This window comes from Haplochromis burtoni, unplaced genomic scaffold, assembly GCF_018398535.1.
Source record: "Haplochromis burtoni strain Fernald_Lab_line unplaced genomic scaffold, NCSU_Asbu1 Contig_33, whole genome shotgun sequence".
NCBI classification, from domain to species: Eukaryota; Metazoa; Chordata; class Actinopteri; order Cichliformes; family Cichlidae; genus Haplochromis; species Haplochromis burtoni.
Window position 1 is genome coordinate 979,485 of NW_024582394.1, and position 17,133 is coordinate 996,617.

The following is a 17,133-nucleotide window of genomic DNA, read 5'->3' on the forward strand; positions in this document are numbered from 1 at the left end:
CGCTGGTTTAGCTCAGTGGAAAAAGGAGGCAGCCATATGGCTAAAAGCTAGCCCGGATTTGAGTCTGATCTGCGGCCCTTTGATGCAGGTCTTCTTCCCTCTTCCTTGGCCTCTGCTTTCATGTCAGTCTTCACTGTACCTGTCCAATGAAGCCATAAAAGCACTTCTATGAAGTATGCATGTTCTGACTCCCCCCCCCAACCCCGAGCTATTCCATCCCAGAAATCAAGCACATCATGTTGACCATCTTTTTCTGCATACAAACCCCAGGAAATGTGAGAGATGCCATTGGTGGAATTTCAAGTGTTTTAATAGCAATTTTGCAGTATTCAGTCTAGCATTAACCATCTTTTTCTTACATCTGTAAAGTAGACCTCAGTGGCATATATACACAACCTCTGCAATGCTGGAAAAGCCAGTCCCGATTATTGAAAACAGCAGCTGCTGTGTGATGCATTAAATGTGACATTTGTGTTATTTATTTGTTAGTAACAAACCAAATAGATTTTCAAAGTCCAGACGCAAATCCACTTTAAATATTTTCCTAACAGTGAACTGCAGAGCATAAGGTTTCTGCTATGCTATGTAAAAAGGTTTATAATTATATTTCAATTTTTTCTAAACATGATTTAATGCATTTATAAAAAGCAAACACTGCCTTTTCTCCTCACTGATACAGAAAACAAAAATGGAGAAAATTAGATGTTTGACTGTTCTGCATTATTAGAGATTTGATATGACAGTCAGCACAGATCCGGTCAGCACAACACATGAGGCCAATGAGAAGATCAGGCAGTTCGCCAAGCCCTGCAGAAAGAAAGTGGGAGAAGTTAATCATCTGAGGATGATTTTTCTCAGAAACATTTAATTAAAAATTCTTCCTTTTGGGATGGTAAATGCCTTCCTGATCAACTGCAGTTTAACTTGATATTGTTTAGAATCTCCCCTTTGTAAATGGCACACTTACATGCAAGCCTTTGAGCTACTGTACAGTCAAGAAACAAGACTAGCTAATATTTTGATCGTTACCTTAATCTCTTTAAACACCAGGCACCCCCACAGAGCAGCAACCAGACCATAGCCCTGAAGAAAGGAAACCAAACAAGCTGTTTGAGCTTAGACCATTGACTTGATGAAACTAAAGTACCAGCTTAAAAGAACAGGATATAAATGGGTTAGCCATTTGTTCCAACAGTGTCTGATCCGTTTAGCACTTTTAGCTGTGCATACACATCGAACATTCACTAAAGATTCAATGCAATAGACAATCTAGGATATTTAAGCACTAATGGCTTTTTCCATGTATGAAGGATACACTTAATTGATCTTGTTGCAACATGCTTTACCCCAGCTACATTGCTTCTGGGGAAATGCAATTTGATAGGAAAGCTGCAAATTGTAGCTCAATAGCTTATGTCTTCTATGATGTGAGATGTGATGATCCATGTGCTCAGGTGTTTGTTTTTTTTTCCCCCTGTTGGAGTTCATTCTGGGGGAAGTTGTGTCCCCCCCCCTCATCATCTTTCCTCATGTTGTGCATTTTCCATTGTTTCAGCTTGGGTCGCTGCTCGTGCCAACGACCGGTCAGTGAAACCTAGCCTGACCTGTCTCCCCAATGTGATGTTTTTGTATTGTATACAAAACAAGGTCGACAAGGTATCATCTTAATTGCCCTTGGGGATAAATGAAGTCTCTCTGACTCTGACACACCCTTAAAATGCTGTCAGTATTTTAGATCCAACTTCTTTTGAAAATATCCATGTAATGCAGAACAATGTGAAAACCTTCAATATCAATCTGCAGTCCAAGTGGTTTCAGAATGTTCATTGTTTTACTTATTAATTGAATCCTCCCAGCTGTCAGAATATGTTGCACTTACCACTGTGACAATTGGGAATGTAATGACAGAATTCAGGTAGTTATTGGCCAGGAACCAGCAGTATGTCCCAATTGCCCACATCAGTCCAGACAACAGACCTGAAGAGCAAGAGGAGACCGTAAGGTACTTATGTTTGAGTAAAAATGCATTAAAAAACAAAAACAAAACAACATTCCTATGATTCCTTTGATCTAGAAAGAAAAAACAAAAAAACAAAAACCAAAATAAGAGATTAGCAATATGAACACAGTGTGTGTCTATGAGTCGCCACAGGACAAGTGACATGCCGTTATACGATCTCCCTATCGGAAGATTGTTGGCAGGAGGTCTTACGCAACATAAATATGCTTTTTGTTAATTCCCGTCATTGCCTAATTCAGTATAAAATTGTACACAGGTTACATTACTCAAGGGAAAGAATTCACAAAATGTATCCAGACTGCTCTCCCTTCTGTGAGAAATGTATGACACATTATAGAAATCTGTTACATAGTTTTGTACTTTGTCCAAGGCTTCAGGGTTTTTTGTTTGACATTTTCACCATTTTCACTCTAATATTCTTAACCCCCACATTTTTTACTCTCTATTTCTCTATGTACCTTTGGAACTAGCTTGGTTCTAAAAAGGTACACATCTCAGGGTGTCATAAAATATGCTATTTAACCAACAAAAAACCCCCCAAAAAAACAAAAACCTGCCATACCAAAACCACACAGGAAGAGGTTAAAATTAGCTTTAAAAGATTTTTTTCCCACAAGATTGACCTGCTGTGTATTTTTGGGTAAAGTCGTACCTTTTGTGTCTAGTCCATCTGACAACCCTGACCATTGAAAAAGTGACAGTAAAGGGCAACCTGGCACAATAAGTAGTAATAACAGGGTGACGCTGATCGACTGCCAGTATACAAGTAGGGTGTGAACCTGAACTCAGAAAGTAAACAAAACTATGGAAGCTTGTTTCCACTTTTTTGCCATACATACATCACATAATCGCAAAATTGTAACTATTCAAAATTGGAACGCTGAGAAAACAATTTAAAAAAACAAACAAACACACACACACAAACTTTAAGCTTCATGTCACTGAATATACATTTTAGAAAAATTTGGACTGACATTCCCCCCCTCCAGTCATGGGAAAGGAAAAAAAAACAAACAGAAAACAAAACGGCTACTGAAAGTTTTCATACAAAGTGCATGTTCATAAACACTGGAGAAAAAACAAAAAAGGCTAGAGTAATTTAAAAATATAAATTCAGTCTCTTCAAGGAAACACATTGATTGCTTGTTCACAATAAATCATCACTCAGTAACCTGAGTAGAATTCCAAATTAGTTCCAAGCAGCCCAATCATTAATTACTAAAGATCACGGTCATACAATAGGCTTTGGAAGAGTGCCTTTTCAGAAATAATGTTCTACCTGGAAGTACAGCTCTGGAGTAAAGCTTTGGCTTTGTATTCATGGCAGCACAATAGATGGCAAAGTACACAGTGCTTGCAATGAAAATACCACAGCAGTGTGCATGAACATAGTCGAGATCTGTGAAAAGATAGAAACGGGAATTAAGTTGGAAATATTACACCTGGTTCTCAGGAGGGACTAGTATTTCATCAAGCAGCAACTGGATCCATCCTTAAATCTATGATAAATGTATTTTCTTCAATACTTCCTTCAAGCCAGCTTTGCAAAAAAAGAAAAGAAAAAAAAAGTGCAGCATAAAGTGGTACCTGAGTAGAAAACATACCGTAGACACTGGATTCATAGAACATGCTGTCATGGTGCACAGAATTGCTCTTAATGTACAGGACCGGTATGATGGAGAAAGCATACATGAGGCCCGCCACAACAGCAAGGAGAAAACCACTGGTGAAAAGGAGGCAGAATACATTGAGGAACTGGATGAAGAATGCATTTTAAATCTCCACTGATACATCATTCAATTTCTATGGTTAATTCCAAGATATTGCAAAGAGCCGATAAAAACTGACAGCGCTTGGGTAAATGGGTATGCAGGAAAACACAGCACAAAAGTGATGTTATTTTTGCACTCTGTTTTCTTTTACATTTATTGAATATCGGCTGTGACTGCTACATTTACTGCCTGGTGCTCACATTTTAAGTCTTTTTCTGCTGCTAAAACAAAAACTCACAGTAAGAGCAAGGTTGTCATGTGTGAAACTGTTTTTAGTCATGACTTAAAACTTGTTACACCTAAAAACCACACTGGCAGGCAGCTTCTAAACAAATAATTAAGACCTTCATTTAAAAGATGCAATGTAAATGAATTGTTTTACTTTTTATTACTTTTTTAATAATTAAAAAGCATAAAATTGTATTCATTCATCTATGATTTAAAATCCATGACAGAGTGGCTGCTGTAGCCATTGTTTGTCAGCAATGAAAAATGCTAATAGTAATAATGCACACATCTGAGAGGCTCCTAATGAGATGAGCTCACATGAATCGTTTGCTCTTTGGTCCAATAGTGTCGATCCAGGATTCAGAGGAATTTTGTCCATAGCTTCCTGAATTTGTTCTCTGCAAAGAGGAACATCGACCCAATTTGTATGTACACCACACAAAATACATGATAAAGTGATGACAGGCTTTAAGACAAAGTAGTTTTTGCCTTGAGTGAATAGGAAGAAAATAAAAAGAAAGTATTTTCTAAAATCAACCTACTTCGACAACCTGATAAAAATAAGTCAGTGACACACTCACTCTGTCAATCAGTAATGGAATTGTTTCTGAACTGTGAAGTAGCTCTACATCCGCTTTCACAAAGAAAAAGATCAGCCCACTGAATCAAAGGAGGGAAAAAAAGTGTCATGTACATCCAGCTGATATGGTTTGAAAAATGACAGCAGCAGACAGTAGCCATCACTGTTTTTGGGTGGGGGTAAATAAACAACACAGGCTGGGTCATTACAATTCCAAACGCGGTTTACCTTAGCAGACACAACCCAGCTCCACAATAATTTAATATTGGATGTGAAACGTTCTGTGCAGCAATCCCAAACCAGCCAAATCTAGGACAGACACAATCAGTGACCAATTCAGTTATTTTTCATTCAATCCAAGTCATGCAAAGACAGGATTATTTTATTTACAATCCAGAGTGTACATTCCATTAACTCAACTCACCTTGAACTGGCCCAGCCCATCAACAAATTAGAGGATCCCGAAATTAAGATGCCAAGACCAAGGCCAATAGCTTTAACAAATGGAACAACTGCTACATTTCCTGTAGACCATATGGATAGATGGAAGAAGTTAACATGTAAATGTTACTGACAAAGTTAGGGTTGCACCATTTCCATTGCTATATCTGAATGCAAAAATGTATTTTATTTATTCACTTCTCATTAGTACATGGAGTCTAACTGACCCAGGAGTCATTTCCAGTCCCCTCTGAAGTCTTCCCCAAACCCCAGCCTCAATTCATACTCAAGCCATCTACCCTCATCGACTATCAAATGCTATCAAACCTGAATGAGGATCTAGTGAATATCTGATATTTAGAGATATTCATGAAACAAACAGTCTGTGTCCATCTGTGGCACTTGATTCTGTCTAGTAAGGTATGGCAAAGATTATGATGAAGCAGTTTTCAATTCAATTCATGTTAAATTCATTTTTAAAAAAAAAAAAAAAAAAAAAAGCGTTTTGATCTGGCAAATCTGAAAACCCTGGAGAACTGCAATGTCCCAGTTCTTGCCTCAGCAACTATGTCACACTATTCCCTGAACAGTTTGTTGTTTAACAACATGACTAATGAATACTCGCCACTACAAAAGTTTTAGGGACATTTTGTATTGCACTCTAAATACCCATTGATCTGTTCAACGTTAAGCACATAGCATTATGAATTTAAAGCATGAAATTGGGTCACACTGATTTCACCCCTAAAACTGTTCACATGTCCAACAAGGGACTATTAATAACCTAATTTTAGAACAACATCCTGCTGGACACCAGAGTCCAGTTTCCGGAACCTTTGGCATTAAACTATTTGTTGTTAAATTAGAAAACAAACAAACAAACAAACAAACAAACCCTCAACTTCCACAATACCTGTGGCCCAAAGCACACCTCCAAGCATTGCAAATGGGCAGAACTTGGGTGACTGAAGCATCAAGTCTCCAAACATAGATACAACCCATATTGCTGCACAGGTAACCCACTGAAAAAACATACCTGTAAATAAAACAAAGATAAATGGTATCAAAACTTTGCAAAATAGTGTAGATTTTCCTCACTTGAAAAGTAAACATTTAAAATGGAGCTTTCGTCCAAAAATAACACAAATAAGAATATCCAAACTCTCAGAAAAATAAACAATTATATGCTCACCATCGCCAGTCTCTACTCTTTTGACAGGAACGAAGTTGCTTCCATACAAAAATACAGCAGCCATATTTGCAGTAATTCCATAGGCAAAATGTGAGATAGCCCTAGATGAGTTAAAAGTAATATTAAATGATTCCAGTTCACCGGTTCCATCATTTTTGTAGCCATCTTCTGCACCTGTAAAGTTTTTACAGCAAGAGGTTAAAGAACAAATCTGACTTCAAACAAAAAGCTAACCTAATGCAACCACACGCAGCCCCTATTCATCACAGACCAATTATACTTTACAAACCTTCAGCGATTTGACAGCTCGCAATCAATAAGGCAGAGACGAATAAAAGAAAAAGTAAGGATTTTGCTTGGAGCATGTTAAAACAGAATATTTGTTTTGCTTTTGATAATTCAGGTCTACAACATTAAAAACTGCTGGAGGCTGTCTGTGTCTGCAGTGGTAAGTCAGCCAGGTGCTGCCAGTTATCTAATCACTTTGTAACACAACAGCTGCAGAGGATGTAGCGCATATATGCATATACTTACAGACAAGAAAACGCACAACCATGAGGGCTTGTCATCATGTCTGTTTTCTGGAGTAATTTATCTTATGACATTTAAAATAATCCTGTTTATAGTATTTGCTTATTTATAGCCGACAGTGTATATATTTATATACACTTATTTTAACTATACATCGTCTAGTTTAGGCCTACTCTTTGTCGGCCATGAATGACAAGGAAAACAGCACTTAGATTAGATTGACGAGCTCTATTGGTCACAACTATTGTAATTCATAAAAGGAAATCCTGTAGGCTAAGTGGACTGGTGCGCCCACCCCACATTCTCTCAACACCTAAGGAAATTTTTTACTGTTATTGTGTCTCCACAACGTAAACAGCTTTGGGAGTTGCCATGAAGAATTAGGGTCGACATCAGTATACCACCAGATGTCGCCTGAAACGCATACAAATAATATGTAGCGATCAAATATTTAGTTTTAAACTATTTCATTTTCAATCTAGTTAATGTTGTGTAGTGCTTAACTTCCTTATTTCAGTTTTTGTAAAATATGTCTATATCTCGCGTAAGTTCAAAAACACGTTTACATTACCCCTTATAAACCTTCATTAGGAGTTGTGGTGTACCCTAATGGGCTTCGATGTGGATTTTAATAGCGTGACATAGAAATATCAAAGGTTAATTTAGGGATATTGCAGTGCACTTGATCAAGTTTGAATATCACATGGCCTGTGTGTGTTTTATTTTCGGGGCTGAATTATTAATTAAAAAACAAAAACTTGATAATTTAGGCTCTCATTGGCCAAGTCTGTACCTGAAGAGAAGGAGAGAAAAAACTATAAGGTTTAAATTGCTTCTCATTTCCGAGAAGGGTGGTATCCAAGCATGACCCTCCATTCACTGCGCAGTTGTGCCCTCCATTCTACTCACAGAAATCCTCGGAAGTTTTGCGCTCCTCCCCAGTAAGAGTTTGTCGCAAAAAGGACAAAGTCGTGATAATGACATAAATTCTAATGGGGAAGTCTGACTTTTGTTGGCTAAGTTTCCCTATTCTAAAACTGACCGGCAACTTTCGCAGGTGCCCTCTTTCAAAAAGAAGTTTGATAATTGCGTCTGTCTGTGTAATCTATCTGCTTTTTGTGTTTTCACAAGTTGGATACTCGCAACTGCACCGGAGCCGAAGGATTGATGAGAAGTACCGGCACACCCGTGGATTGTATAATTTGGAGATCAACGATGGCCAGCCACACTCTCCAGACTTGCAGAACGATTCGAGCTTCATAGTCCCGACTCGCTACAACGTGGTGTACATAACCTTAAAAACTAAGCGTCGAAAACCAGCACATATAAGAGGTACAGTCCGACCCAAAGTGAGGAGAAAAGGGAGAAAAAATAAGTCTTCCAATCTGTCTTTTACCCAGGACAAACTTCGCACTTTGGAGGGGGATGCGTTACAAATTAAGCGCAACTTTGCACCCATACCTTCACGGAAGGAAGCCATGGATGTTGACTATAAATCACTGGATATAAGCCATAAAATTTATAAACATAAAGAAGCAGACTCTCAGATTAGTTCAATTCGAATATACAGTCAAAGGCCGCCACCATGGTTCAGCGCACAGGATATGAAAACCATGCGCTTTCTTGCGGATGCCAAAGTTTTGCGCATGAAAGAAGTCTCTCATGGATACGCTCTTTCGCTTCTGATATTTGAGGGTGAGACAAACGTTCAACAGGCGAACCAACAGCACGCAAAAACGAGCACTGTATGCGGAGGGCAATGTGGAGTCATCCACAGCCCGGTGGATACCACAGAGGTTTTTGCTTTTCATTTGGACAGAGTGCTGGGGCTTAATAGGACGTTGCCAGCTGTAAGCAGAAAGTTTCGCTTTTTATACGGTAGGTCATCAAGCACATGGACAAAGTTTTCTTTTTTGACACTTGTTAAAAATATACGGTTTTGTTTATGGTTATTCTAACTACATTGCCTGGTTTCATCATGCTAAGAATACTGTGCAAATGTCACTACAGTATCTATTGATATAGCGACAGAAACTGCAACCTACAGATTAGCCATACCATAAAAACTGTTTATTTGTTACCTTAACCCACTAATGGGGTCTATGTGAAATACAGATTCATTCAGGCTTGGAATCAAGAAGAACCTTGTTCTTTGGGGGTGGACACCAAAACGTCACCTGCACATTGTGTCCTCGTGGATGTGATATTTTTTTAAGTCATTGAGCAAGACTACCTAATCCTAATTCATATTCAATGGAAAAACATTATTCACATTGCTCATTGTCATTTTATAACATTAATAGTAAAGAAGGAACAAAAACTGAGGGAATACACATTTTATACACATATTCAGGGGAAGAGAGGACCAAAAAGTAGCCTACCAACATCCTCCTTTTTCATAAATAGCGCAAATAATGTATTTTACATGATGACGTCACAAAGTGTAAGCCCAAGGGTTTAAACAGATTTTGGGGCCATATTCAGCTAGTGACAGGATACCTCTGCCCTCTTTCCTCATTTTCTTGCATAACCATTTTTTTCCATCTATGGGAAATGTCTGTCTCTTTTTATTTTTAGCATAATACATTTAGAAATATTTTTACATGTCTATGAGTTAGTTCATTATTTGGTCTTGGGGTGCAAATATGATAATCGGTGTGTGGACAGTCTTCATCATTGCAGGGAATAAGTTCTGGTAACATGAGTGTAAAAAGTGTTTATAGACTTTTTCTGGTTAATAACAGAAACAGCTGCTAAAATCTAAGCATGTAATTATTCTTTCTTCCCTCTTTAGATGGGCAGTCCTGTCCAGTTGTGTCATGGGATGCATCTCTATACCCAGCAGGCCTTGCTGCAGGTTTGACCAGTTTGAAGTTAACATGGGGGGAGTACCAGAACTCCCTTAAACAGAGATGTTGGCAACAAAACATCAGCCCAAAGTCTGATTCTGGCTGCTCTGCAATTCATCACTATGAATGGAGCAAACTTGCTCTGTTTGACTTTTTGTTACAGGTAACTGTTAAAGAAAATGTGCTCCAATATCTGATTAAGAAAAACAATTCTCAGTGGTATTGTCATTTGGCTGAAGAGAGCTCTTGCTTCCTGTATGGGAGGCCTCAGTAAATCACATTTTATGAGAACTACTCATTTTACCCCATCATCATGACAGAGAAACCAAAGTAGACAGACGAATCTTAAAATACTTATTCGGAAACACTGACAATCTTTATAAGTTAAATTGTCTGTTGAGGTCATGGTGGCACAACTTTGATCATTCACATATATTTCCTCATTGTTACAAAACATCTTGTCAAAGACATTAGTGAACTGAAAAGAAACTCCTCTCTTATCACAAAAGTACTTTTTTTAAATTCTGACTTAGCCTCTCATTTTGTAGATCAAAATGCCTGCACACCAAAGTTAATGTAACTCATACAGTTCCTCTAACAACAACTAGCATGACATGAAGGAAACTGAGAATGTCTATATATATATATTTTTGCCTTGTTTTATATTTCAAATAAAATAAATTTTAAAACCAATAATAACTTCCAATGAGTTTTAGTCTAACTTTATTATTATTAATATTATTGTTGTTATTATGGCAATTGAGTTTTCTGTTAAATGTAACACACCAGCACCCTACAGTGTTAAGGCAGACGATCGTCTTAGATATTTGAATAACTAATAAATTCTAATTTTTCATCAAGTCAAGCTACAAATAACATTTGTATTTCTGTGACAGCTCTGGAAAAGCTCTGTTTTATTACTATTAGCTGCATGGATGCTTGTTTGCAAGGTAATAAGGATCTATTTAATTTTTGTCCAATTCAAAGCCTTACAAATGCTTATTCATCCAGGTTACCCTAAACCTCAGGCCTCAGAAAACCACGCCTGTGAGCAGCATTTAGTCCCATCTAAATCTATGTGTGACATTTCAGCTTGTCTTACTCTGACAGCACTGTCTGAAACCTCCACAACTCAAGTGATTTCACATAAAGGATTAAGAATGGATGAGGGCTGTAGCTAAATATAGGGTTGTCATTCCCTGTGGAGAAGCCTGATATACTTAAGTGAGTTTCCTGTACAGTCATGTGACTCAGCAGTCTACATGACTAGTTGATGTTGATGTCCAGTAAACTAGTGGTACAATAGAGTCAGTGCAATTGCCAGCCCTCTAGGTTTGTGTGCTTTCACTGCCAGCTGAATGTTATCTATTCATGAAATTATTATTTAGATCATGATAAAGAGAGATCATCAGAAATGCAAAGTAAACGCATTCAGAGTAAAACTGTGCTTACCTTTGTCATTAAAAATATAAAAACGCAAAAAAAAAAAAACATTGAATAAGAAAACTCTGTGAATGCCACTCTGAACTGCACTCTTAGTCTCAAAATATCATCTCCAAACATTTAATGAAGAAATGTGTGAACTGTATTTTTAGATTAACAACCGCCTGGACCAGGGTTGCTGTGGGTTCAGGCCTCGGCAGCAGGATGTGTGCATTGAACTGGGTTACCATGCTAAATGTCAAGATGCTAACCACATACAGCTAGAAAACATCATCTACAGGAGCCACAACCCCAGACACCTGGTCTTCACCAACAACAAGGGATTCTTTGACCGTAATGAGGACAACTTGGACTTCAGGCTGTTGGCGGGAATCAAAGAGTAAGTTTGGAGCATTAACATGAATTAATAATTAATTAACCTGTTTAAATATATAATGTTTTAAAAAAACATTATATATTCCTACTACTATATATTCCTAGCCTAAAATACAGCTTTAATCCCTTGGCCATGCAGTGTTGAATAATGAAATAGATTATATGATTTGTTTATTATGAGCTATAGATCAAATTAATTTCAATCAGATGTTTACAAATAATTATATATCAGAAAAAGGCCAGAGGCTGAAACATGTCCTTCAAGTGATAAAGCTGCTGTTTATACTACAAGTGTTGTTTGAGCTTCAATGTCTTTAAAACGATTACACACTGAAAACTGTGCAAGCAACAAGTAATTGTGTAAATCCAGTTTGCTGTTTACATATAGATCAACTTGTTTAAAAGTAATAATTTCTCAGACAGTCTTCTACATTTGTAAAAAAAGAAAAAAATCTGCACAACATTCAAAACAATGACCCTGAGTTGTGTATTGGTGTACTTATTTTTTGAGATAAAAAAATGTCCACACAGAGTAGGAACATCTATGGACAGTCTGGATTTAGCTGCTTTCAGCAGCTGTTTTTCTCATTTCCGCCCTTGACAACATATTTGAAAATTTCCAGCACACTCAACAAGCAAATTTAAATCTCCATCTGGGATCTATGCCAAATCTGCTCGGAAACTCTGAATTTGGTTCACAGTAATTGGCCAACCCACACACAAATCAGTGACTGCAGGTTGTGAATTTTTAAACTTTAAAGTTAAAAGTGTACTTTATGATTTAAAATTTTCAATTCTAACTTATAATGTTACAATACTTTAAATGTTAAAAAAAAAATGGTAGTTTGCAGGTCGAGTGTGCAGTTTGTGAAGAAACACATGCCAAAAGACATCTTCTGCATTATTAGACATCCCATGGTGAGAACACATCGCTTTATGCACCACAGGTCTATGTGGATTTGTAAACGTACACTTCACAGGCATCCCTTTCATTTCATCCATCCTTTTGATCAATAAATCAGGGACTCGCTAAGGAGACAGCAGAGAATCTGTGGTATGGCAAGAACATGTTTGTGAATGTGACACATAATGTGAATCCTTGTTTTCACCAGCAAAAATGTACCTTCCATTCTGGCATTCATGTAAGATAAAGCCATAAAAGCTAAATTCTAAATAAAAGACGATGAAAGATCATAGGATACAATAAATATCTATTTTTCCCATTGTAGTGTACATTTCAGTGGTTTTCTGTAATGCAACCGTTCTCTGACTTGTATCCCCATGTGATGTCTGTGTTGTGTGTGTAAGGTCGGGGGGCGGGTTCATTCCACTGCAGGGCAACCTGCATGTGGTAAATAAAATTTGAACTTGAACTTTAATTTCATGTAGATCAGAAGAGGTGTTATCTCGCTGACTTTTCTCAAAGCCAAAATAACCAATGTTTGACATTTTATTCTAAGCAAATTCTGAGCAGTAATGATACAAAGTTTATCTGAAAAATATAAATGCGTAAAAATCTAAACTCATTTAATAAATAACCTGTTCATGGCTCTGGTGAATCTTGATTCTAGGCAGGCAAAAACTGCACCTTAAAGTCAAATCACAAAACACTATCTCTAAGTAAGAGCACCACTTTAACTTTTACCATTGTTCATTCACAGTCATCTCGTACAGAGTAGGACAGGCTTTGTCCAATTGCTTCACATGATATACGGTTCTCACTTTTCATTTAATTTGTATGAAGGGAGCTTTTACCCACTCAAAAGCTATTAAAATGTCAAAAAAAACCATCAATGTGCTAAAAGTATGAGTAACCCGTCATTTGATTCAAGTGATGTTTTAGTTACACAAACCTCCAGTTATGTGATTGTATAAATGCAGTTTTTACTGCCAAGAAGAAAAAAGCAAAAACATTTCAGATTTCAAGGTTGCTGATGTACAAAGACAACATGTCATAACCACTTGGTATAAAATACAGACATTTAATTTTGCCATCTCTTAATTATTTTTTATGGGTTTGGCACTTCCACAAATTTATTTAATAGTCGACTTTAGTGAAACATTCTGTTATCATTGGCATCTTCAGACCAGAGGAACTGCAGGAACTGTTTAGCTAAATCACAATGTCACCACCTATGTTTACCATATCTATGAAGAATTACATTTTGGACATGCCTATTTGCACCTAATTCCATTCTGCAAAAATGAAAGTCAGATGTGATGAAACTTGTTGGGGAGTTTGGGCTTAGAAATAACCTATAAATAGCTACATGGTTAGAGTTTGCATGTTCTCCCCATGTTTGCGTGGGTTCTCCCCAGGTACTCCGGCTTCCTCCCACAGTCCTGTGTGGATAGGTTAATTAAAAAAATCTAAATTGCCCATAGGTGTGAATGCGGGAGTGAATGTGAGTGTGAGTGGTTGTCTGTCTCTGTGTGTTGGCCCTGCGACAGACTGGCGACCTGTCCAGGGTGTACCCCGCCTCTCGCCCTATGACTGCTGGGATAGGCACCAGCACCCCCCGCGACCCTGAAAAGGAAAAGCGGAAGCGAATGGATGTTTAATGTATAGAATCTGCACAGTATTACAGTGTGACTACACTTCCTCCTGTTTCCTCTTATGCCTTTCTAGGTTTCCAGAGCAAGCTGTGTCTGTGCTGAAAACCAGAAAACTGAGGGAAAAACTTCTCCAATCTCTGTTCCTTGACGAGACATACTGGGAAAGCCAAGGGGGTCGTCAGGGCATTGACAAGCTAATTGATGTTATCGAGAGGCGAGCAAAGGTCCTCCTCACCTACATCAATGCCCATGGGATTAAAGTGATATCAATGAATGTGTGATGAAGATAAATCTTTCATAAATCTTTTAAATCTTTTAGAAGACATTGGGGCTTTATGCTCGAACATTTTATAGGTTGGTTGGGATAAGAATAATAGCAGATGTGTGATATTTTTTAAATTTATATCACAATAGCTTGGTCATAGTTCCAATGAGGGACTTGCTAACGCTTCTTTGAGTAGCTGGAAGCTCAATTAGGGTCACACAACCCACACTGCACTGATAACAATGACTTTAATGAGTTGGGGTTTTTTTAAACTTTGTGTACCTTGAATACAATCTTATTTTGTTTTTTGTTAGGTTTTTTTTTTAAAAAAAAACCTATCTTTATTATTATTATTTCTTTTACAAAAGTTAAGAAGCTTTGCCTTGCCTATAATTTCCAGTTATTTAGGCACTTATAGTCACAATTAGAGCATGGACACAGTGACTATAAATTATCAAGTGAAAATTAGAAGTCATAAAATGATAATGATGATGAAAAAAGTTTTTACAGGATTCCATGCACTCCTGTGAAAAACCAAGTACACCCTATAGTTCACCTTGTAGAAAGTTGCAGCAAAAATCTTGGACTAATGCTTTCTGATATATACGACATTAATTCCAGAAAAGTTGGAAACTCTTTAAATGTAAATAAAAAAGAATGCAATAAGTTTTAGATCTACAAAACAAAACAGATTTTATTCACAATAGAACATCGAACGCATCGAAACTGGTGAAATGTCTGAACTGCAGGGAGGCCAGTTCAGGTCCCAGTCTCTTCTAATACAAAACCATTCTGTTGTAATATATGCATTATGCAGTTTAGCTTATACATTCAAGGCCTTCTATGCAAAAATGGGTCCCCTGAATGGGAACATTTGTCCAACTATATGTCTTTTATCACTGATAGTGCCTTTTCAGATGTGCAAGCTGCCAGTTCTACAGACAGTGATCAGGGCCACTCAGTGATTTCAGGTTGCATCCAAAATCCTGTAGATCAGCAGTCCATAACTTTTTTGCGCCACGAACCATTTTATGTCTGACAATATTTTCACGGACCGGCCTGTAAGGTGACGCCGATAAATACAACAAAAAAACAGCACCAGTGTAAAAAAAAAAAAAAAAAAAAAAAAAAAAGATTTATTCATAACACATGGGGAAAGACCTGAGTTAACGATAAAAGCGATAAAAAAAAAATGCTAAAAAAGCGATAAAAACTATAAATTTCACACCCAAGCCTCAACTCTTGCGGCCCCGTACCAAACGACTCATCGACCACCAGTCCGTGGCCCGGCAGTTGGGGATCGCTGCTATAGATGCAAAACAAGCCCAAACCATAACCCCTCCATCACCATGACAGTTGGTAGTTCATGGTTGGTATGAAATGCTTCTCCTGATGTTTTTTTTACTTAGTGCAGATGTTCCACATGTCCTGTAATTCGTTCAGAAGTAACTTTGCAAACCTCAGCTGTGCTGATGTGCTCTTTTTAGAAGAAAAAGGCTTTTTTCCTGCCAATCGTTCTAAACAGGTCATGAACATACAAGATTATGGCATTGTGCTTATACAAATCTGAATGCTCCAGACTAGGGACTTCTGCCTTTATAATGGTGGTGACACTTGGTGATGATCATTTAATCAAGTGCATTTGATTAGCAGCACCTGGAGGCTGCTTACCATCTTAATTCCTCGGAAAGCAGGTTGTACTCAGTTTTTCATAGTCCTGAGAAAGCTTTCTTTTTCACATGAGTGTATATGCACTATTATTTTAAATGTGCTTTCTTTTTGTATTTGGTAGTGCAATTCGAACATGGGATACATCAATAAAAGTAACTACTGCTGATAGAGTTATATTTCTTGAGTGAGTTATGCATAAACATAATTATATTTTACTGTGATTATAGAAATGGTTTGAAAATGATTTTGTCTTAGATAACAAAGCCACAATCAAAGAGTTATCATAATAAAATTTTATCTATAACATTTATCAGCAAATACATTTTTCCTACCTATTTCTACTTGATATCAATCAGGCCCAGACAGAAATAGTCTGTGGCTCAGAAATCCGATCCAGAGTGCGGAGTGTGCTTTTCAAGCTGTTGTAAACGCTATTCTTTGTGCTCTCAGAAATAGAGTCGATAGGGCTTTGTGGGCTATTTTCTCCTGTTCGTGCCTCGCATTCACTGTGCTGTTGTTTTAACCCTTTGCACCTGCATTAGTTTGTCAGTAGGTTTTATGCCTCTGGATGTTTGTCCAAGAAAAACCCCTCCAGCAAGAGCTGGAACAGTTTGCTCCTGTACCTACATTTGGTAATATAAGTGTACAAAACAAAAACATGTTTATAGTAATACAGATCAAGCCTTTACAGGTAGCTTCTTAAGTTAAAGTCTCTTCAAGTAGGCAAAAAGCATATACGTTTCTTTTTCACAGTAACAAACACATGGAGAAACAGTTTGTGCTTTAAATTAGCTAATAAAGAGGATCATTTGTGCAGAGGTTTAGGAAAGCTTATAAGGCTTATCTTCAGGAATGACTTGTTGAATGTATAACGTTATTCTGTCAGGTTCACACTTGTTTACACTGTGTGAACCAACCTTTTTGCTCTGTTTATGTTAAAGTTGCATTTTCTGTCTTCACCTCCTCTCCTTATCACAAGTTAGGGTTTTTCTCTTCGTCTTGTTTCCATGGGGGCATGGAATTTGAGAATAATTTGAAATGGTTCTTCGAAGCTGTGCCCAGCTGGCTGCTGGCAGGCCAGGCTAAAAACAAGATCCCAACAGAAGACTTCTTTATTGTTGCGACCTTGGATCAACCCTGATGACATCACTTTTCTCATTTCTAGCACTTGCTGTCCTCTGACTGTGTCAAAAATAAATAAATAAAATTA

At 37.5% G+C, this 17,133-nt stretch overlaps 2 protein-coding genes across 3 annotated transcripts; one reads left to right on the forward strand and one right to left on the reverse strand.

The window, feature by feature from the left end:
* Positions 1–265: 265 nt before the first annotated feature.
* tmem144b (transmembrane protein 144b) lies at positions 266–6,733 on the reverse strand. Its single transcript, XM_005919399.3, has 12 exons — positions 6,523–6,733; positions 6,234–6,407; positions 5,955–6,077; positions 5,025–5,124; positions 4,829–4,909; positions 4,602–4,680; positions 4,339–4,418; positions 3,625–3,743; positions 3,300–3,419; positions 1,880–1,977; positions 1,030–1,083; positions 266–807 (listed from the first exon to the last, which is right to left on the reverse strand). Exons 1-12 carry the CDS (start codon positions 6,596–6,598, stop codon positions 724–726), a joined length of 1,188 nt encoding a protein of 395 aa, XP_005919461.1. The 5' UTR covers positions 6,599–6,733; the 3' UTR covers positions 266–723.
* Positions 6,734–7,589: 856 nt separating this feature from the next.
* gask1b (golgi associated kinase 1B) lies at positions 7,590–15,355 on the forward strand. 2 transcript variants are annotated; one of them, XM_042219458.1, is made up of 5 exons: positions 7,590–7,705; positions 7,896–8,642; positions 9,559–9,776; positions 11,209–11,435; positions 14,061–15,355. In XM_042219458.1, exons 2-5 carry the CDS (start codon positions 8,243–8,245, stop codon positions 14,266–14,268), a joined length of 1,053 nt encoding a protein of 350 aa, XP_042075392.1. In that variant the 5' UTR covers positions 7,590–7,705; positions 7,896–8,242; the 3' UTR covers positions 14,269–15,355. The 2 variants fall into 2 exon arrangements, with proteins under 2 accessions (XP_042075392.1, XP_005919462.1); XM_005919400.3 differs by lacking the exon at positions 7,590–7,705 and having other exon boundaries at positions 7,712–8,642.
* Positions 15,356–17,133: the final 1,778 nt, after the last annotated feature.

Excerpts from the sequence above, each read along its gene's own strand:
- tmem144b (XM_005919399.3), bottom strand. The coding sequence starts at position 6,598 with ATGCTCCAAGCAAAATCCTTACTTTTTCTTTTATTCGTCTCTGCCTTA. Across the intron at positions 6,408-6,522 it reads GAGCTGTCAAATCGCTGAAG|GTGCAGAAGATGGCTACAAA; the intron begins GTTTGTAAAGTA and ends AAAACTTTACAG. Across the intron at positions 1,978-3,299 it reads CTCCAGAGCTGTACTTCCAG|GTCTGTTGTCTGGACTGATG; the intron begins GTAGAACATTAT and ends CTTGCTCTTCAG.
- gask1b (XM_005919400.3), top strand. The coding sequence starts at position 7,757 with ATGGGGAAGTCTGACTTTTGTTGGCTAAGTTTCCCTATTCTAAAACTG. Across the intron at positions 9,777-11,208 it reads TGTTTGACTTTTTGTTACAG|ATTAACAACCGCCTGGACCA; the intron begins GTAACTGTTAAA and ends CTGTATTTTTAG. Across the intron at positions 11,436-14,060 it reads CTGTTGGCGGGAATCAAAGA|GTTTCCAGAGCAAGCTGTGT; the intron begins GTAAGTTTGGAG and ends ATGCCTTTCTAG.